We start from the raw sequence: 21184 nt of genomic DNA, 5'->3' as shown, positions 1-21184 counted from the left end.
CCTACCAAGGTTTCGCTTTGTATTGCTAACCAAAAGGAGGAATCCGTAGCAGGTTTACCTTGCGTACTCCGTACTAACAGTACTGTGCATACAGTGCTCGTCGGTGAGCAGAGAGGCAATTGAACGATTGCGCTGCTGCGCTGCTGCGATTGACTCCATTGCCCATCTTGAGCTCGAGTTTAATCCGTTCATTCATCTCATCTCTCTCAATTCGATTTGAGCCGATTTGCGAGTTGAGCCTGGTCCTGCTTCCGACATCGCCCAGCTCGGCGGCTTGGCGAGTGTGCATTGTCCAGTGAGTGCCTGGATTGAAGGTACAGTACCGAGAACCGCACAGTACTGTACATACCGGGCTGTATACAGTTCTCGCAGGGCTTCAAGCGTACTAAACATGCAAGTGTAGTGAGGATTGGCCATAGATAACTAAGCTCGTCGGAACGTCCCTATCTACCTTGATCGCACTGGTAGGTTGCTCCAGGTGTAGACCTCGACCGTGGTCACTCGGGCAGTATAGGCCCTGGGCTGTCACTAGGCTGCGTACGAGAGAGTTGCATGCACCTGGCCGCTTATTGGAGACGGCCGGCCCGCCACCCTGCGCTGCACGACCCCTGGGAGGGAGCTAGAGCCTCCACCAAACCGTCGCCCGCTCGTCTGCCTTGGGAGTCACCTGCACCGCACCAACCAAAGGCCCTCAAGCCTTGCACCTCTCTTTTCGCCCACGACCTGACCTGACCCAGGCCAGGCTCGGTTTGACCCAGCCGGCCCACGCAGGAAAAGAGAGTCTGTCTGCCTTGTTGCACGGCCAAGCGCCCATCCTCTCTCGCCGTCGCTTTGGGGCTTTCCCTTTTCCCAGCACTTGCACAACTTGGACGGCCTGTCCGCTGCAAACGATGGGCGAAGAGGTCCGTTAACCCTGACGACCGCCTACGCCTACCCGAGCGAAGCAACGACGAGCGAGCCGCCGATCCGTCTGCGCGCCGCCGTCATCGCCATCTCCAACTCCGTCGGCTCGGGCCCCTCGCCAATTTGCCTTGCCTGGCGATTCCTCCCCTCTATCGGGCACCTCGATTTATCCTTATCCGTGAACACATACCTGCGCCGGCACCAATGTGAACCCTATCGCTCTAGCCAAGCCCGTCTCACTACCGCTTTCAGTCCCGCCGCCCGCAACAATGCATCAACAATCTCGTCACCCCGCGAGGGTCTCCTCCCCCGCATCCTCTCCACAGACAAACCCCACACGAACCAACAACCAGAGAGACGCCGTGGGCTCGGCCAGTCGAGTCCGCGCCGACTCCGAGCTAGGCGCCCAGGTCGCCTCCGCCGCTCCCGACAGCGGCGATGGTTCTGACACCGGTCCCAGCAAGGAGTCCATCAAGAAGCTGGACCAGATCATACAGGTGCGCAGTACTTTGGGGCTGCTCTGGTGCCCTGCTAAATGTATGTTTTGCCGACATGGGCTGACTTGCTCCTCTCACAGAATTTCTACTACAAGGCGGCCGTGCTTATCCTACAGTCGCGACTGAACCTAACCCCAGACGGCGGGAAGAATGCCGGGAGGCCGAACAAATGGGTAAGGATAGCCCCTGACAGTCCTCTGAAAACAGGAACCGTTACCTACGGATCTGACAGAACCCGCGTAGTTCCAAATAGATACCGACGATATCAGCGAATTCAGGGACGAGCTCCGCGTCTACAAGACATCGGGCAGCTTCGAAAACCGGCCCCCGCCCATGATCATCGAGACGTATCTTGATGCCTCACGTCTTTCTAACAACCAGAGCTTGGTGGTGGTCGATGAGTACGGCAAGAGGTGGGATGTTCTAGAGGCCCTGAACTCGTCTGAGTCATCGAGCGATGACGGCTCCAAGAGGAAGCCGCGACAGCAACAGAAGCGGAATACCGAGATCATCCTCGAGAGATGGCGGATCGAGCTCAAGTGCATACCGTCCGACCAAGACGAGTTCGGGCCCAGTTTGCCGACGATATACAAGCGGAGTATCGTCTTCTTCAGGTCGCTATTCGTGGCGACGCGCATTATGCCATGCTGGAAGTATTCGCAACAAGCTCTGGCCAAGAGCATCCACCCGGCACTGGAGGTAAAGTGCCGCGTTCTGATGGCCGAGCCTGAACACCCGGGCTTTGACCCCCTACGCCAGCCTTTTTATGACGGTAGGGACGTTGTAACCGATTACGTGTTTGGGGACCTCGAAGTGCCCGTCGGCCGGTTTTATGCATCGGTGACATACCGCAACGACTGCAATTTCCGAGTCGATGACGCCGAGTCACTCCTAAGCTCGCGCTTTATGGGCGTTGATGAGAATTTCTTCAAGCCGTCCATTTCACAACGCCGGGACCACCAGCGGTCGGATTCGTATGCCGAGGTCGGCTCCTTACCAGCCAACCGCCACGGCCGTGGCGCACAGGAGCCCCTTCAGACGTACGGCAGCCTATCAACTTTCCACGGCGCGGGAGCTCTGGGGACAAGCCCGATCTCTGCCCTCAAGGCAGTGCGTCCCATTGGGTCGGATACCAGCTCCCCTACAGGATCTCAGGCGGCAAGCCTAGAGCAGACTGATCCGCCGAATTCCTTGCCGATCCGTCGGCCGTCTCTCCGAAGTCACGATGGCTCAGGCAGGCGTCAATCGGTTTCATTCCATCCGTTCAAGGCTGGCTCTCTCTCGGGGTCTCCAAGGGTTCCGGACCTTGATCAACCTCCATCACCCCAGTCACTAACTCGTCCATCGACTCTAAGCAGCTTTACTCATGGCAGAACCCGGTCATCGCTCACCGCCGGGATGGCGGCATCACTGCGCGGCGGCCCCGCGGCCGTCCCGATAGATGTGCCACCTGTTTCCGCATCACCAAGGCCAACCAGCCGCTATAGCAGTAGTTTCACGCACCGTAGGAGCCGGCCTTCCTTCGGAGGACATAGCAAGGGTGACGACGACCAGGGGAGCAGCGGGAAGCAGAGTCTTTCCTCGTCAGCCCAGCCTGGCTCGGGATTGCTTGCTGAAGCCGGAGGCGCGGCCAGTTCGGGCTCATTTGCGACAGACGATGATAATATCTCGGAATTTCTCAAAGTGCTGGAGAGCCGGAAGATGCTCCAGAGCTTCGAACCCAACAAGAAGGGAGAATCCTCGGCAGCCAAACGCACCGCCGCTCAGCTCTCAAAGTTTCAGCTGATGCGAGAGTCAAACAATGTGCTCACCGAGTCCATGACCTCGTCCATGCACCTGCATCGATCGTCGAGCTCGTCAAGCCGGCAACTTACCAATGTTCCCAGCATGATGAACCCCGCCTCTATATCGGCGGGGTCCTCTCCCGGCAAACCCCTCTCACCGCATACACCCCACACACCGGCAATCCCATCCCGGCTCAGCGAGAATTCCATCATCGATTATCAAGGCGGAGTCCCGCCTACACGTCGTCAACCAAGGAACCCTGCCGTTATCTCCACGGAGGAAGAGGGAGACGACGAGACCCCGGTCAGTCAGGAGGGAGCTATCGACATCCCGCTGTCGCCCAGGCTGCTCCACACTACCAACAACAACCGGCGGGCGAGCTCCGTGGCGCAACAGGACCGTGCCCTAACCGGGGAGGACGACTCCGATATTGTGCAGCGAAGCATCAGTCTAGGGGCAGAGGATCGCGAGGCGCCGACCATGAGCACGCTTCTCGCTTTCCAGAGAGGTTCTGGAGACAACTCGAGCGAATCGCTAAGTCTGCAGCCTGCGGCCGACATCCGAGCCTCGGGGCCCTCGTCTCCGCTGGCTGAGCGGGACGGCAAGGGTGGTCCTTCCTCGCCCGGTCTACTTTCCGGAACCCCTTACCGAACACGGTATACACCCCGTGGCCGGCCCACGCCGCCGCAATCTTCACGCGGTTCCTTTTCCGGCGGGCGATATAGCCGGCCCTCAGGCGAGGAGGGCGCCGACGACGAGCCGCTCTTGTTTGCCATGTCTGAGCTCGAACGGCCCTCGAGACGCAGCCTGGAAGAGGCCCGTGGTGGCGGCAATGTTGGCGGTGGCGGTGGCTCGTCGGGACACTCTGAGAGAAATCCTAACGCTTTCGAGGCGAGAGGAACATCGCGGCGGGGCTGGTAGTGGTATATATTCTGGGCGAATTGGGAGTCTAGACTCTTGTTTGGTTGTACGGGAACTATTATATGGGGACTTGTAACTTGAGAGAAAAACATACTATCACTTTGCTGTAAGTGTACGGCTGCATGCACCTGTTGTCTGTACGCTAGCTTGCAGTGCGGGTGCGGCAGGGCCCCGGGACAGATGCGTTAGATCCCAATCAGGATAACACTCTGATGACAAGGACCTAGAACCACGTAGATAAGTGTTATGTGTCTAGATGTGTGCATACGTATGTGTATGTAAGGGAGAGAGAGACTGTATATGAGATTGAGAGAGAAATTGCGGTTTCTTGAATCTTTAGTTACAGTTCTTGGGTTTTCAATAGGAGATGCTGTGATGTGAGGCCATAGTCACTTTTGAGGCTCGTATTATTCGTAGCCGGGCTTTGAAATCTCGGACAGCAGTTGTGACGTATTTCAAAATCGTGTTTGAAAACATTTATAAATACGATGTTTTCCGCCTATTCCAGTCTGGTGTCTGAAACAAGTTTGGTTTACCTACCTAGGTAAGTATGTAACGTACGTGGGCAATTATAAGATTTTGAAAAGAGACCTTGCGTATAGCAAGGTGGGTAAGTACCTAATTAAGGTATGTGGTATGTAAGGCTACCTAGTGGTCACTTTGACAAACAGCACCTAAAATAGAATGTGACGAGGAAATGAGAGGTTAATTAGGAGGCGTTTTACGTGACAAATTAGAGCACATTAGGCAATAAATAGGACCCCACCTCTATTTAAGAAAAGAAATGTCTACGGTGAGCTGTAAGGTCCTATCCTAAGACCTCTGTATCCTGGAAAGTCTCCCGCCAATAATATTGCATGTGTGCAGGAATTGGACTGAAGATGGAATTCCGTACTGGTGCTAGTGCAAAACGCCGTTATTTCCGGCTTGGCGAGACAAAACGGCGGCAGGCGGGCGCTGCGATATGACATCAACGGAGACGCCGCGGATTAAGTCACTCTATTGCGGCACTTGGTTTTCCTGAGCTACAGAGGCTGTGCTGGATAGGATCTACCTTAAGGCATGTTCGCAAATTGATGCAAGCACTTGGAGAGTATTACCAGGTAAACCGTCTATATATAAAACAGTATCTCTAACGTTATTCAATTTCTTTTTCTTTTCTTTTTTCAACAAGTCGATAATTGAACCAACAAGCTGGTCGCTCCGTGTAGGTCCGTACTCTTGGAGTGGCTGTGCTCCTTCACAGTGGCTCTGCGTAACGGCCAAAGCTCCCGTTCTGTAGGGCCGAGCTGAGCGAGCGAGCGAGCGAGCCAACAAGCGGGAACGGGTAGGACAAGAGTCAGGGTAGGCCCGTCTATTTTACTACCAGTGGTAGCCCGTAAAATACGATAAATGGGAATTATATTTTCAGCTGACAGCGACAGCAGTCGCGGGTATGGTAATAGAGGCAATAGAGATTGTAACACCTCGGTAACTCTCTTCGAGCGTGGCTGCGCAAGCAGCATACGTAAGAGGGGCGAAGCGTTAGAAGGACTCGATAGAAGCTTCGCCCAGGAACCTAGCCGAAGCGTGGCGGCGAAATGCTCGACATTGGGGCCGGTGCAGGGATGTAAGCTGCGGGGCGTACTGCTCCATTGCCTGCTTGCTGGCTGGCTGTTCAGTTCGCTGCCAGTGCTAGTGAGGCTGATAGTAAGTAACTTACCTAACCTGAACCCACTTTTGCTGCTGCTGGTCTTGCCTGGCAGCCTGGGCCGTCATCGAAAGGCCGCCAACCACGCGGCGCACCGCCTCTGCACCTCATCTCCAAACCTCCACCAACCTTGATCCTGGAGCCTTTTTCGTCGCCCTGGCCCAGTTGAAAAAAACCACAGCCATCGCCAGCCAAGGCTCTGTTAATGCTTTTCCCTCTCTAAGTTTATCGGAACTCAAGCTTCCGACAGAGGCCCGAAACCGAGCCAGCGAGCGAGGGAAGCTGCTTTGAGCCTTCTTCCTCACTCCGACGACATTGGCATTTGCCGCTATCGGCCATCGTCCGTCACGACTGCCGAGCTCGAGCTCGAGAGAGCTACCTACATCTTTTGCTGCTTCGCAAGGTCATCATACCTCAGCCAAGAAGGCTTCGTTCACTAGCCACCTCTCGCCATGTTCCGAGCCGCGGCGGTTGGGCCCTACGATGAGGCTATCAGTGCGTTCCTCCCCTTCTCCGCGAGCTTGCCTCGACAAATATCGCCCAACACTGAGCGCGCGCCCGCTGACCACTGTCTTTCTCTCTTTATCTAGACCGGGCTACAGACGAGAACCTTACATCGGAAGACTGGGGTGCTATCATGGAGGTTTGCGACCGTGTGTCGAGCGACGCGAGCGGTGCCAAAGAGGCTGTCCAGAGCATGATCAAGCGCCTGGCCCATCGCAACGCGAACGTGCAGCTCTATACACTCGAAGTAAGCAGGCGCTCTCGTGGGCTTGCGGCTAATCCGGGAATCCGTCAGCTGACTCCAGGCTCCACAGGTCTCGAATGCCCTCTCGCAAAACTGCGGCAAGGTCATGCATCGCGAGCTGTCGAGCCGAGCCTTCACCGATGCTCTTCTCAAGCTTGCCAACGATCGCAACACGCACACACAGGTCAAGGCCAAGATCCTCGAACGCATGAAAGAATGGTCTGACATGTTCAAGTCGGATCCCGACCTCGGCATCATGAATGATGCATACCACCGCCTAAAGCAGACTAACCCCTCTCTCCACCCTCCTAGCGCCCCGCAGAAAAACAGTCTCACGGCCCAGGACCGCCAGAAGGAGGAGGAGGAGCTTCAGACTGCTCTCAAGCTCAGTCTGCAGGAAGAGGAGCGCAAGAAGAAGCCGAACCCGGCCGCAGGCCCGTCCAACGCTGGGACCTCGGGCGGCGCAGCAGGAGGTGGAAACGCGCCGCAGCAAGCGGCCCCAGTGCAGCAGCAGCAGGTGCCCTCGGGCACGACAGCTGCCACCGTGTCCCGCGTCAGGGCCCTGTTTGACTTTTCCCCGTCGGAGCCCGGCGAGCTGGAATTCAAGAAGGGCGACGTCATTGCCGTGCTTGAGAGCGTCTTCAAGGACTGGTGGCGTGGATCGCTCAAGGGGAAGACAGGGATTTTCCCCCTCAACTATGTCGAGAAGTTGACAGACCCGACACCCGACGAGCTTCAACGCGAGGCGCAGATGGAGGCCGAGGTGTTTGCTGAAATCAAGAACGTCGAGAAGTTGTTGACGCTCCTCAGCGCGAGCAACACGGCCCCGAGGGAGGAGGATAACGAGGAAATCTCGGTAGGACAAACCCCATGTGCCCCTCTGAGGGCTGAGCCGAAAGATCTAACTGTTTGCAGAAGCTCTATCACCAGACACTGGCCATCCGGCCGAAGCTGATTAAACTGATTGAGAAGTATTCGCAAAAGAAAGGTACCAGCAATTCAGAGCAACTTAACAGTACAGGCCGAACGGTATACTAACAGAGATATAGACGACTTCACGCAGCTGAACGAGAAATTTATAAAGGCAAGGAGAGACTACGAGGCGCTGCTGGAGTCATCCATGTCGCACCCGCCAGGGCCAACCTATCACCAATACAGGCCCCAGGTTCCCCAAGGGTACCCAGCCCCTGGTCCTAGCTATGGGGTGCCCACTCCGCAACAACCTGGGCCAGCCTATGGCGCACCTCCACAGCAGCAGCAGCAGCAGCAGCCTGGGCCGGGATACGGTGCCCCGCCGCCGCAGCAGCAGCAGCAGCAACAATCGGGCCCCGGTTATGGTGCCCCTCCGCCGCAACAGCAGCAACCCGGGCCGGGATATGGTGCCCCTCCGCCGCAGCAGAATAACCCGGGCTACGGTCCGCCTCCTCAACAGCAAGATCCGCAGCGATACTACACCCCGGCTCCTGCACAAGGTACGCCGCTAGCCGAATTTGGGGATTAAGGGGGCTTGCTTTGATCATAGACTGATATGTATATACTATAGAAGGTCCACAATATCCACCGTCCTCCCCGTCCCCAAACTTTCAGCGTCCTGGGCCCGCAGCCACCCCTGCCCCGTTCTATGTTGCAGGTGCCCAAGTTCCGGCCCAGCCCAGCCAACCGGCACAGCAAGCACCACAGCAGCCTCCCCCGCAACAACAACAGCAGTACCCTCCACGGCCCCAAGAGCAGAGGCAGCCATCCGGCGGTAAACAGCCCGCTCCCATCCAAACCTCGTCTTCACCTCCACCTGCAAACCAATACGCCCCTTACCAAGCCCCACCAGCGGGTGCCCGTCCCCAGAGCACCTACGGCGGAGGCGGCGCACCGCAGGAACTCTCTACCTCCGTTTACGATTCTCCAATTGCACCCCATCATACCAACTCGATAGGCACATATTCGTCGTCAATCTATTCCCCTGAAGATCCGTACGCCGCCGCTAGCCCTGCTGGTGGCCCCCCAGGCGCTCCTGCCTCCTTGGCCCCCTCGGCACCTGGCGGGCCTGATCCTAGGCCATCGTATAACGCATACACTTCCTACCGCACTTCGTCGCAGCCGTCTCAACCCCAACAGCAGTACGGTGCCTACGATGGCGGCAATGATAGTTCTCGCCCGCCCGCCCCTACAGGCCAGGCGCCCCCTATCCCCCAGGCCAGGCCTCCCCAAGCCCCGGGGCCAGTGGCTATGTCACCCCCGCCGCTACACCCAACTGGTCCCGCTTACGACGCAAGACAAACGCTCCCGAGCCGCCTGGGTGCGCAGACCGGAGGGCACGATGCCGGTAGTGGCAGCAGCAGCAGCGTACCGCAGTACAAGGCCTATGTTCCGCCGGGATCTTCGGCGGCAGGCGGGCCAGGCAGCGATGATGGCCCTAGCGCGCCCGCAGATTATTACCGTGCGGCGGCCTACTGATGACAGCGGAAAGGAGAACCGAACCGTGAAAGGATGCATGGTATATCACAACCCCCCTGTGTTTATGTGGTCTAATTTTATAAGTTGCCCTTTTATCTTACCATATCTTTTTGTCATACCCTAGGTGTTCGTAGGAAGAAGCGGAGGGGGTGGATAATTTGGAAATGAAAGCCAATCTACTTCAATGACTGACTGTGGCGCCGAGGGTCGTGTCTTGTGTGTTCAATCCGGTGTATGACGTGTTTTTATTTTGACACCCCTGAAGCTAGCATGCAACACCCTTCCTTGCTAAGGAACATATATACATACATACGAATAACTATACGGAACTTGTAGCCATCATTGTCCAGCCTGTGACGACAAATATGTAGGTAGGTAGGTACCTACCTACTTTGGGTAATCACAGCATTCGAGGCTACAGACTGTCATTCGTTCCTCGGTAGGTACTCTGAGCCCTAAACAGACCCCCGCTTCTTATTTGTGAAGCTTCCGCGACGGCACGTCAGTCGCAAATCATTGACACATATTTACACACCTAGTCCTTTCCCCCTAGAGGGGTGCTTGGCACCATTCACTAAAGAGAGCACACAACATTACTAAAGAACCACGGACGTACAGAGATTGAAGATGGAACTGCGAGGTTCCAAATCATCACAAAACCACTTGGTTTTCTAGAATTTGCCTATCTGACAAAATCTGTAGAGATCCGAGCTATAAACAATCGCCGGCATGCCTGGCTTCCATATAAAGGCGCGCATCATTTGTCCATGAGCCCGGCGCTGTTAGCCTTTAGATATATCTTCGCTGACGCGGTATCGATACCTAACAGCCGTAGCTGAGCCTAAATAAGCCAAAAAGCAAAGAGAAAACGAGCTCTTCTCTCAAAGGGGTATTTGCTTATGATACTCATAGCCAACAAAAAACCAGATTTTGCTCCATGACTAACTAGCTGTAGGAGAATCTAAATAAAAGTATGTCGACGCGTCGTTTGGGGGAAGTGGGGGTGGCTTTGTATAACGCTGAGATTCTCTCATCATGATCGACATCAACCAAGTCCTTGGTTCGGAACAATTCTCCTGAGTGGTGTCCGGTCTCTGGGCTTTTCTATGAGGTCAGCATACCCCTCTAGACCGGCTGCCATGATGCGGACAATCTCAAAGATGTGGGCCCCCTTGAAGGTTTCGGCCCATAACCTGACCACAGCAGATGCGAGTTGCCGTAGCTTCGTGGGGTCTGAAGCAGATGAGTCCATGGACCTTGACCGGTGATGGTCGTGACCTGCCCCGGACAGCGATGGGTCGATTGGCACAGCGAATTCGGTTTCATCTAGCATGCGGCCCACCAAGGCCAGGAGGTTCCGTTCTTCGGCTGTCGGTGGCGGCTCGCCCGGGCCGATCGATGCAAGTGTCATCAACCACTTGGACAAAAGAACGGCACACTCAAGGTTGCAAACTAGATGTCCTCGTCAGTTAAATCGTATTGCACGACAATCTAAAACCCGTACAATAGCAGGGATTAGGACCTGACGTACGAGAATGTTGCATGCTCCATTCGAGCGACTTGGTTCTGGCAACGTAGTTGACGCCCATCTTGACAAGCATAGACAAGGCGTGAATAGCTTGGACTACCGCGCGGCAAAGTCGTGGACTTCGCACGAGCATCGGAGCATTGCTGAAAGCCGACGCTATCAGGACATGATCACGAGTTTCCAGGCTGCGGCTGGGACTAAGATCCGTGTTCAACCGGATATAGGCGAGCCGCAGCAGAGCCGTCGAGTTGAACGCAACGGGGCTTCCGGGGAAGGCTTCTGTCGGAGCAAGGTGTGGCCCCGCTTCGCCAGCACGATTTCGTCCGATTTGCTGCTCATACCCAAGGCTCCAGACGCGCAGGGCCTGGCCGACCTCCTCAACGTCGTCTGCCTTTAAGCCCCTATGTATATCAAACGGGGAGATGTTGGCAAAAGATGTTTGCTTGAGTAGAAATATGTGTTGGATTAAAGCATGGATGAGAACGTAGTTTCCAAGTGACGTAATGGGCGCGAGCGGTTCTTGCGGTGGTCGATTTAGCAGTCTTGAGAAGGCGTGCTGGACGGGGATCTCGATATTGGGACATGTTTGCCGAACCTCTTGCCACTGCCACGCGGGCTCGGCCCTCCACAGCCGAGATGGGCTTGGCAAGTATAGGTGCACTTCGGACGTCAGGAGTAGCGGAGGCGTGTTGTAAGCGATGCTACACAGGTTGAAGAAGCAAAACGCGATGAGCTTAGTCCGAGTCCCTGCCTCAATCCGGACCCAAGTTTCCCAATCCATGGTTTGCTGGTTTGGTTCTGCCAGCAGGCCCTCTTCACGGACCAGATGTGCGAGCAAGCTTTGCAAAGACATGGCTTCATGGAGGATGGCTTTGGCGCCCCATAACCCGACGGCGAAGAGAAGCAGGAGGGCTTGTATCGTTTCAAGGCGTGACTGGGGCGTGTTCGGTGAGCTGCTCAAAGCGTTAGTCTTTTTACAAAAAAGATGAACAGTGGGGAGTGTTACTAAGGCTCCCGATGAGTGTCTTGGGTCATCGGGCGATCCTGGTGAACAGAGGGAAACGAGTGTCGGAAACCAGAGCTTGGGGATGGCCTGGTGGAATGCGGGCTGTAGGCAGCAGGGGTAGGAAGTAGCCCGTGAACTTCGTGACTGTGCCGTCGTCGAATTTGCTCAAGAGCGACGGCCTTCGCGGCATACCACAGCGCGTGTCCTCTGTTTGTCTCGAAACGGTACTGCGCGCCTACAGCCAGGACTGCAAGAAGCAACTCTGGCGATATATCGGTTGGTGACAGCGTAGGAACATGAAGGAAAGGCAGGTGGTCATGAAATCCACTGATGTAGCCTTCCAGAAACCTATTCAGAGTATGGCGTGACGGAAAGACAAAGTCGTTGGGAAGCACAGAAGAGAACTCGTCAAGCCGTGTTTTAATGGCCGAGTGGTCCGCGGCTGATATCCTCCAGTTCGGTGCCTTGGCGGCGCCGTCTTCATGCATCCTAGAACCTCCCTCAGACTGATCGCGCAGGTCGGGCTGTAGCGATGGGAACCTGGAAGGAAATGCCGAAGCTGGTTTCGATGGCCCTCGCCCTCCCATGTCCCCCAGTCGTGACCACATGCCAAACGGCTGCTCAGCCTCGAGAGACGGTAGAAAGTGTGATGTCGTTGCGAAGTCGTCTAAGAAGAGGCTGTAGTCGTCAAAAGCAGGAGGCGGAGGCTGTGGAACATAGCCCCCGGCCATGACGCCCTGATCGTATTCCCTCTCTCGTTCCCCATACGGCATGCTTTCGTGATAATTCTTGACCGGAGTCAGGTCTGCTGGCGCTTGGGCAAGCCCTTGCATCATTGCCGGCTGCATATTGTTGACCTCGCCGCCCGACGCCAGATGGGTTGCTGCGTCTGATAGGAGATCTAAATTACACGCGGGAGCTCTTGCTGCCAAGCGCGAGTCTGGAGGCAGGGATGAAACCGCCGAGGGTTGCATGGGCTCGGGTTTGAAGATGGTGTGCGTCGGCCGCTGCGGCATGCCGAGCATCTCGGTGTCAACATGGCTCTCGGAGGAACCGGCGGGGGCGCCGGCCGACGACGGTTTACGAGGCCGGGCTCCTTCTTTGTTGCTGCTGCCTTCATTGAGATGGACAAGCTTCTCATGGCGGACAAGGAGGTCGCTGATGTCCATATAAGTATGTTTCTACTCCCAGGGGGGCATAAGAGGGAGATGGATCGGAGCAAGAGTGGATGACGAAGCACCGAGAAGCAGGGTCCACCAGACCGAGGGCGGGCTTGCTTCTGTTTCTTCTTTCGTTTTGGAGGCAGGCTGTAGGGGGGGAAAGCTGGGGAACTGGACACAGCAAGGGAGGGAGGGGAGGACGGTGAGTGGTGGAAGCACGGCCAGGCAACGCCCAAAAAAGACGCAAAGGCCAAATCACTCGGGCTGGGGAGGTACTAGTAGGGACAGTTAATGAACTTGCTCACCGTCGTCCGAAAGTTTTCCCACATCGATCCCAGATGCAAGAAAATGGCTTTTCCTTGGTATGGGTTCTCTCATGTCTCTGGACGTGCTCCACACGCCTAATATGAGATGGCAATGTAAGTCAATATGCGAGAGAGAGGAGCGTTGGAAACGGAGGGCTTCGTTGCTAACCTGAATCGCTTGCTGCAGTACTTGCACGGCAGAGTCTTGGGCTTCTGGTGCCGGGACTCCCCGTTCTCGTCGGCAGTATGGGACGGGGCCGGCGCCTCGATTGAATGTAAGGGCAGCATGGCGCGCGAGCGAGGCTTGCCCGGCGGGATTGGGGTATCGAAAAAAAGGGTAATAATGTGCCAGACAGCCACGCCACGACGCAGGCCGAAGTGTGGGGGAAGGCGAAAGGGGGACGGGGAAGGGGGAGGAAGGGGGAAAGGGAAAGGGGAGAAAGCGGCCAACTCGACTAGGGAGCAGCCCGAGGGGGTGTTTTGTGGGGTGCGTTGCGTGTGGTGACCGGATACATGAATCAGAAAGCACAAATCATGCTCGTCTTGTTTGTCTAAGGTATTCAGCCCTGACGTGCGTGGTTGAACTTGCTGCTGCCGCCGGCGCTGCTGCCCTGCTACCGCCGCCGCCGCGGACCTGATGAGGAGGCTGCTTGCCGGGATGGATGTATGTACGTGTATGACCCTTGGTGCCGTGGTGGCCTGCCTGCCTGCCTTTTCTAGCGCACTCACCCACTACTGTCCCCTCCGGATACAGGACGCGGGCGATATTGAACGCGCTGAGACCACACCCCAACCCTCGCCCGGCTCATTCGTCCAACACAAGTGCGGGACAACAAAGACCTTGTACGAGAGACGGCGAGGCGAGAGGCTCAGGAACTATAGGGGTACTGGTACTGGCAACAAGTACTGGCATGTACTGCACGAAGCTTTCCACGCACCCCAGAAGTCAGACCCCTTCCCCCAAAAACCAGCGAGCGGGGAAGTCGAGAACTCAGGAGGCGCCTCGGGACAGGGCGGGCAGCTGTTAATGGTATGACAGGCAATGACACAAGCACGGCAGGACGTCTCCAGCGGTCTTAGCAAACCAAAGACTTGCGGGATGTTTCCAGGAGTGAGCCGACTGCACAGAGCGCGTGGTCGGGTGGGCAGCCCACCACAGGCAGGCAGACAAGGAAGCAGGGCGCAAACCCAGCGCAAGGCGGTAGGTTAGGTAGGTATTCAGGCAATTCTGTATGGATAGAGCAGGGCAGTTTTGTCGGCTCTGCGTCGACTGGGCCGATCTGTTCGAGGCGAGCCCAACAATGGCTGGCGGTTGGTAGTGAGGAGATAAGTTTGGCGCTTGGCGTTTGTTTGTCGATCGCTCAGGGTTGGGTAAATGCGGCGTGCGGCGTGCGGCGTGCGGTGCGGCGGGCGCGCACAATGTAAACGCGCGAGAAAAGAGGAGGCAATAATGGGGAGGAGGAAAACGGGATGGGCGTGGAGAGACGGAGCGGAGAAAAGACTAGGTGCGGGTGAAGGGCGAGTGAGGAAGCTGGAGTAACAAGGGAGAGCCCCCCTTCCCAAGCTACCCAGCGCCGCCAGGCACAAGCAAGCGAGGCACCAAGCTGCAGACGGAAGGCGGAGGCGGGGAAAAGAGGGACGCGGTCCAGCAGGGAAGGGACGGACTGGGATGGTCCCAAAAGAGGAGAAAGAGGAGAAGCACTGACGCGATATTCCGCAAACTCCTCTCCAGACGCGCAAAACTAACACAAAGCAGGCTAAAAAGTAATGGAAAAGATAATCAGGTCTCTTTGGTATCTAGATAGCCAGAAGGCAGTATCTTTCTGGCTCTTGTTCCTGGTGGAGTCGTAATTGAGCTTTGCAAGGTGAATGAATGTGCGAGTCTCTACGACGAATGCAAATGTATCCTTTATTCTTTTCTGACGCCACGGTGTCATATAGTGTACACGGTGGCCGCTGCCAAGCTTTCACAATAGAGGGCACATTCAACAAGTATATTAGAACGTATACCGAACAATTGAGAGAGGCTTCAAGTTTTCAAGCCCGAAAACTTCAGTGGCATGGTGATGGATTGATATGCTCGAGACGGGCTGGGGGAAAGAGCGAATAACGGAGAAAATAGAGTGGGGAAGTACATCGATGGGAAGAACTGGAAGATCGACTGAACACTTCCATCATCATGACCGCCCATGGACCCGGAGCAGTACCAGTCTCCATCGTTGTTTTACCTCAGCTAGGCAGGTAGATTTATGTCTACACCTCACTACCTAGTACTAGTAGTTGTGCTCCAGGTGGTAATGTAGGGAAGTTAAGGAGTACTTAATTGCCAATGCCAAACACCTCTTAGCGTCAACCGTTAGTAAAACTCCGTACAGTACATGTGCATACCATACAACCATGGGTACAAGAGAAATTCTACCTTGATACTTTACCTAAGTGGTCAAATCAGACAGCACTACAACCTGAGGCTGATATTTAGGTTATCGGCTTTTTGACATTCTGGATCAAATTCTAGGGAAGATGTTTCCCAGAGTCCGTCCTAGGCTGTAGGCTACGTTCTTTCCAAAGCTCCTTCCCCAATGGTTTATCGCTTCTTTCTGCCCAGGTGGGCTGGTATTCCGTTCTAGCCATTGAGTGCGGGCCCAGGTAACTTGAAAGGTATGTACTAGGCTAGCTTGCGCCTTCCCCCGCCCTGGCAGGACCAAATTCAACCCCTCCAAAGGGCTTGTAGGGGGGTCATTTTCCCCAGTTCTCCAAAAGACGGGCTCGGTACTTGGTGCCTTGGTCCTTTTTGTAGACTGCTACGATCTTCCCTGCTACGGGGATGGAGAGTTTGGGGGTGGGGCGGGGGCCCCACCACAAGCCCGCCAGCCAATTTCCCAAGTCTTGCTCGGAGTCGGCATCCATGCAGAAAAGAGAGCTTGCGTGCGTGCTGAAGTGGGGTTGATTTGACTTGCTTCGAGCTTCGTCTCGGAAACTACGTCGACGAACTGCCGAAAGGTCAAACAGATACGGAATAGATGATAGCTCAACCAATGCTCTTTTCTCTCGGAACCACAATGCCCTGCGACATGACCTGCAAACCCACTAGAGCAGCTATCCCCAGAAGAGATGCATTCGAGGAGAAGCCGCGGATGGAGAGCAGCCCCAGTTTCATTTAGTTGTGGTCGATGGCACATACTTCCCGATGGCTCCTATGCGGCCGCCTAAATTGGCTCTCAGACCTCTCGAATGCTTTGACCTTGGGGAGCTTGGGTCTCGACCACCACAGAATATTTACGTCAGTCGTCGCTCGCCCACATCCATCTATGCTATCTTCGCTGCACGGCACGCGCCCCAAGCACCTCCAAAGCCAATATATTTGGATGTGCTGCCTATGCACGGCAGGCTCTAGCCCAGTCGATCTAGACTTTTACGTGGCTAAGATACCTTACCTTATACACCGCCTTGTCAAATCGGGTAACCCGGTATACCCCTTCTTCGAACTCGTAGCAGCTTGAATGCTTTGCCTTGACTACCTCCCTACACGACGTAGGCATGCGCCGTGTGTCGTCTTGCTCGGCTTGATGATACTCTTGCCACTTCTGCCGTGACGCGCCAGAGCGAGGGCGGTAGCGTCAACCATTGCAACATTGGTGGCCGTAAACACTGAACGGGCCAGAAGAGCCGGACTCGGATGTTACACCAAAAAGCGGGGATGGACTTTACGAGAACCGAGGAATCGTTTTGGCTCGTAGCAGTCCAATAAAAGGACCAAGGCACCAAGTACCTCCACGTACAATCGATCACCTAAAGGACCATTTTTATTCCGGCAAACAACCTCTCAACGTCTAGAGACGGAAGGGAATCTGGTCTTAACGTATTACCTTACTAGCCTGCCGGCAATCCTACTACTACATAAATCAGCTACTTGAGTTAGGACTTGGAGGATACCATAGAACCTGAATAGCCATGGCGCACGGGACATTTTCCCGACTATGGAGAGGCATGTACCCGAGAGCCTACGAGTGTGGAGGAGCCCGTCTTTTGGAGAACTGGGGAAAATGACCCCCCTACAAGCCCCTGACACGCCTTTGGAGGGCGTTGAATTTGGTCCTTTGGGGGGCGGGGAGGGGCTTCCCACCAATTTCTCAGTGCGGAGAATCTGGGGCAGACGGAATGGAGGGTGGGCAGGCAACGCGACAGGTCTGGGGAAACAATGCTTGTGCCAACACCCATCGCAGCATCTTTGCTGCGTGGCGGGACGGAGCATCCACCGCCGTTGCTCCCGTCCTCCTGTTTCCTCCACTTTCTTGGCCTCGGGTTGCCGCGAGTCTGGGAACGACTGTTTGGATCCCATTCTCACACTTTCTTTCCGCGCGAATGGCGGCGACTATGGCTTTGTTTTTTCCGGGCCCCTTGGAACCGACGCCTGCAAAGGCGATCGATATGGAACTCGACGTGGTCAGTCGTAGTCGATGCCTGACGGCATAGTACAAACAGTAACCCGGCAAGGTCGGATCGCTGTCGGACGGAAGGCTTCGCACCTTCAGCGGCATCACGATCACGTCCCGTCCAAACAAGACTGATGCGCCCTGCGCTTCACGCCCTTAGGAAACATACGCGAGTTCCCGAGTCCACCGCCAAGACCGTTGTGAATATTATTCATGAATTTGAATCTATGCGCAGCATGGGATGGAATGAGCAGGTCCGATGTCAACATGTCGCGTGCGACCCATATCAGCGCCCGCCATTGAGCCTACTGCCGCCCAATATGGTCTTCCCTTGGTGGAATGTGCCGATTTCTACGGAACATGGGGCCAATAGTCTTCGTCACTCGCCAGGGTGCCGGGGTCCCCTGAATCCGTGTGAGGGGCTGAGGGGAAGTCGTTTGCACTGTACTTTGTTAGCGTTCTGCATTGGTTGTGCCAAACTTGTGTCTTGGAATCCACCCATCCACACCAAAATTGAAGCCGAATTCGAAGTGGTGATGTTTCAGAGCGCAGGTTCGGCTAGGTGCGTACCAAGAAGCCGTGCAGATTAACCGAGAAGTGTATTTACTCACAGATAAGTAGACAAAGTACTTCCCGAGAATCCACTACGACCCAACGGCACAATAGTTACGGTCCACCACAAAGAATCCACTATTGCAGAGAGAGTACAGGCTTTGACCCTACATGCGAATGGCGTCAAGTTTCCAACAATGAGGCCCTCACAGGGCTCAAAAGAACCACTTTCAATAGCCTATTAACGAAGGCAAAGAAAAGAGGGTATATTGTAGGCGGTAAAATAGAAGACCGTCATGTTACGAGTGGTTCTCGAAGTGGCCGGCCGCCCGTAATAGGAGACTTGGAAGACCAGACCATTGAAGTGGTTACGAAGGATTTCAACTCGCGTTCATGCTCAAGTTACGAATTGGCTGACCGAGTTGCCGAAAAAAATAGAGGGCATCCCCGGGGCTAAGGTTCCAAGCCGGCGAACGACACTACGGTGGCTCAAGTGCAAGGGATTCAGCTCGGTCAAGCCCACAATGAAGCCCGGCCTGAACAAAGCCCAAAAGATGAAAAGGCTTGAATTCGCTATGCAGTCGTAACTGGACTCTCGAAGACTGGAAGAAAGTAGTATGGAGCGACGAGACCTCTGTTGTACTCGGCGCAACGCGTGGAAAAAGGAGGAAGGATTTGGCGCCGTGTGGGAAAAGAACTTCCACAGTTGCATCTACCGTCGTTGGAAAGGCTTTATGGCCTTTATGTTTTGGGCCTGCTTTACCTGGGAGAAGAGAGGTCCTTAGGCCAAAGGAATCAGCAAAGATGAAGCAAAAGTATAAGGATATGATGGATGCCTATAACGAAAAGCATGTAGCCGAAGACTATGCTCAGTGGAAAGCGGAGATCGAGTTACGGCGGTTCAATTTTAGTGACAAGAAGAAGCCAGGTCGAAAGCGAAGCTGGAAATACACCAAGGCGACTGGAAAGCAGGAGCGGGATTCGAAAGGCGAGATCGACTGGAGCAGTCAGTGGCGTACTTATCCACAGGAAAAGCTTCGTCGTTTTGTAGAGAGAATCCCTGGGCATATTGAGTGGGTGATCCGGCTGGCGGGTGGAAATGAGTACAAGGAAGGGATTAGGCCGCCGCCTCTGGAGCCGGGAAAGGAAGAACCTGTTGACGTTATTTGGCGGGAATGGTCGAAGAAAACAACGAAGGAAAAGCAGGTCAAATTGGTACAGGAAGAAGCCGACGACGACGACCTCGGTGATCTTAATGTAGATAATTTGCCGTCTTCAGCACCGCCGAGTAAGGAAGGTGGGGTGGTTACGCCTGGGTCCCTGTAGCTTAGTTAGCCAAATCTTGGTCCTTTTTTAGGGGGATGCATAGATTACCGCAAGTCGTCAAGAAATATGTAAATAGCCTTATTCGAATGCGCCGAAGCTTCTAATCATAAAGTTGTCAAATCTATGCATATGCGGCTTGATATGCAGTATGCAGGTTGGTTCGAATCGGCGATAAAATTCGTGGTGCTGAGGAAGGTAAGTCGACCTAGCGGACCTTACAGGGCAGTTTACTGGTGGTGATTATGGGGTTTTTTGGTAGTTACAGGGACCTAGAAGCTTACGTAAGAAATGTGACGAAGACTTTTGGCCCCATGTTCCGTAATTACTCTAAATTCGTCATGTGCAATACATTAAATTAACCAATCAACCGCGCTCGCACCCCGCCAAGAATTCTTTACATCGCATCCTCGGAATCAGCGCGTTCCAAGATGGCCACAACAGCCCCGCCCCTCCAGACCCAGTGCCGGCGCCCTAAGCCGGGTCTCGAATTGCCCTCTCGAGACGATATCTGCTTTCGCCATCCCGGTTATAGCCAGAACAGCCTACTCATAGCTCTCCCTCGCGTCGATAGTACAAGATCGATTTCTCCCTACGGCTTACATCATAGAACAGCCCTGCTAGCATGCCAGATTATCGCTAGGAATGCCTTCGCTAACAGCTATTTGTCTCTCGATAAGGGGGTCAACAGCAAGTCCAGGTGTCACGTGATGGCATCTTGACAGACGAGGAGTACTACTTCATCGTTCAAGGCTCAGGTAAAAACTCCCTCCTCCCTTCGAGCGGCTTTCGCTAACCTTTTAGTGCTTTATCCTATCGTCCCTAGCTTTCAAGATTGGGAGTTCCCCCACGACCGCATCCCCGATTAGTGGCCTTCTACCAACGCCGACCCTATTCCCAGCTTGGTCTGCGGTATTACCATCGCTGGGTATGCCGTCGAAGAAGCCCATCTTGTGCCAAAAGAGGAGAAACGTTGGTATCAGGAGAATGAAATGCGAACGTATACAATGGGTGATATCAACAACCAAGGCAATCTCCTTCCCATGAGGAAGGATATACATTACTGGTTTAACACCCGGTGGTTTATTATTGTTCCAAAGATTGTCACCATCGATTCTTCCCTTCAGCTCTCCCTTCAGTACGTCACGCATATCATTTCAGGGCCTGCAGCGGAATTATGGCCTACATATCACAACACCCTCGTCGAGTCCCTCCATTTTAGGTCTCGCGCTTACCTCTTTGCCCGTTTCGCTTGTGCTATCCTTTTCCAGGCCAAGCTCTTCGTCACCGCAGGCCAAGATCGTCAAGTCATCCAAGTCTCTAGAGATAAATTTGGCAATGTAGAGTACAAGACAAAGTATTGTACTGGGGAAGATCTTGAGAACGCATACGGCGGTGGAGGATCAAAAACGGCAACCCCGCGAAGTCCGAGGAAGACGAGGTCCGGACACAGCAGTACACCAGACGAAGAAGACAGCTTTACAGAGTCATCTGGGGGCAGCGATACTGATATGGACGATATGGATTGGAGAGAAAGGGGAAGATACAGAAGACAGGAGTCATTAGAGGAGGCTGCCCCTGATATCATACCACCACAGAAGTCATCGGAGGAAACCGCCCCTAACACCAAGGCACACCTGGAACCAGCTCTCGAGGTGGAGCTCAGGACAGCTTTACGCCAGATCATACCGCAGCAGGGTGTAGCCTCGGAAGACTAGGCGGGAGGCGGGGATGATGCAGAGGTGCTGCGACTGAAGTAGATCATTACAGCAGGATAATATGTAATAACCTCTGATTAATCCCTGTGCTAATCCCTGTGCTAATCCCTGTGATTATTAGATGTTGCAGAAATTCAGGGTGTCTAAAAGCGGCAGCCCAAACT

General features: G+C 54.6%; 5 protein-coding genes across 5 annotated transcripts; 4 read left to right on the top strand and 1 right to left on the bottom strand.

Annotated features, from left to right (window-relative positions):
- Nucleotides 1-1172: 1172 nt before the first annotated feature.
- Nucleotides 1173-4106, top strand: B0T26DRAFT_654533 (autophagy-related protein 13-domain-containing protein; the record flags this gene model as incomplete). The annotated part of the gene is made up of 3 exons (XM_060438555.1): nucleotides 1173-1400; nucleotides 1481-1612; nucleotides 1644-4106. 3 exons carry the CDS (start codon nucleotides 1173-1175, stop codon nucleotides 4104-4106), a joined length of 2823 nt encoding a protein of 940 aa, XP_060293119.1.
- Nucleotides 4107-5886: 1780 nt separating this feature from the next.
- Nucleotides 5887-8108, top strand: B0T26DRAFT_723155 (uncharacterized protein). The gene is made up of 5 exons (XM_060442615.1): nucleotides 5887-6291; nucleotides 6387-6547; nucleotides 6615-7400; nucleotides 7460-7532; nucleotides 7594-8108. Exons 1-5 carry the CDS (start codon nucleotides 6249-6251, stop codon nucleotides 8043-8045), a joined length of 1515 nt encoding a protein of 504 aa, XP_060293118.1. The 5' UTR covers nucleotides 5887-6248; the 3' UTR covers nucleotides 8046-8108.
- Nucleotides 8109-10040: 1932 nt separating this feature from the next.
- On the bottom strand, nucleotides 10041-13282 carry B0T26DRAFT_653567 (uncharacterized protein; the record flags this gene model as incomplete). Its single annotated transcript, XM_060438468.1, has 5 exons — nucleotides 10041-10447; nucleotides 10527-11476; nucleotides 11530-12687; nucleotides 12995-13090; nucleotides 13164-13282. The coding sequence occupies 5 exons, from the start codon at nucleotides 13280-13282 to the stop codon at nucleotides 10041-10043; spliced, it is 2730 nt and encodes a 909-aa protein (XP_060293117.1).
- A 5501-nt stretch (nucleotides 13283-18783) lies between these two features.
- B0T26DRAFT_679179 (uncharacterized protein) lies at nucleotides 18784-19627 on the top strand (the record flags this gene model as incomplete). Its single annotated transcript, XM_060440318.1, has 4 exons — nucleotides 18784-18985; nucleotides 19031-19267; nucleotides 19460-19500; nucleotides 19565-19627. The coding sequence occupies 4 exons, from the start codon at nucleotides 18784-18786 to the stop codon at nucleotides 19625-19627; spliced, it is 543 nt and encodes a 180-aa protein (XP_060293116.1).
- A 106-nt stretch (nucleotides 19628-19733) lies between these two features.
- On the top strand, nucleotides 19734-21020 carry B0T26DRAFT_743157 (uncharacterized protein; the record flags this gene model as incomplete). Its single annotated transcript, XM_060444217.1, has 4 exons — nucleotides 19734-20004; nucleotides 20107-20170; nucleotides 20204-20727; nucleotides 20950-21020. The coding sequence occupies 4 exons, from the start codon at nucleotides 19734-19736 to the stop codon at nucleotides 21018-21020; spliced, it is 930 nt and encodes a 309-aa protein (XP_060293115.1).
- Nucleotides 21021-21184: the final 164 nt, after the last annotated feature.

Source organism: Lasiosphaeria miniovina, assembly GCF_030549165.1.
Source record: "Lasiosphaeria miniovina strain SMH2392-1A chromosome Unknown B0T26scaffold_6, whole genome shotgun sequence".
NCBI classification, from domain to species: domain Eukaryota; kingdom Fungi; phylum Ascomycota; class Sordariomycetes; order Sordariales; family Lasiosphaeriaceae; genus Lasiosphaeria; species Lasiosphaeria miniovina.
This window is presented reverse-complemented; position numbering and strand designations above follow the sequence as displayed.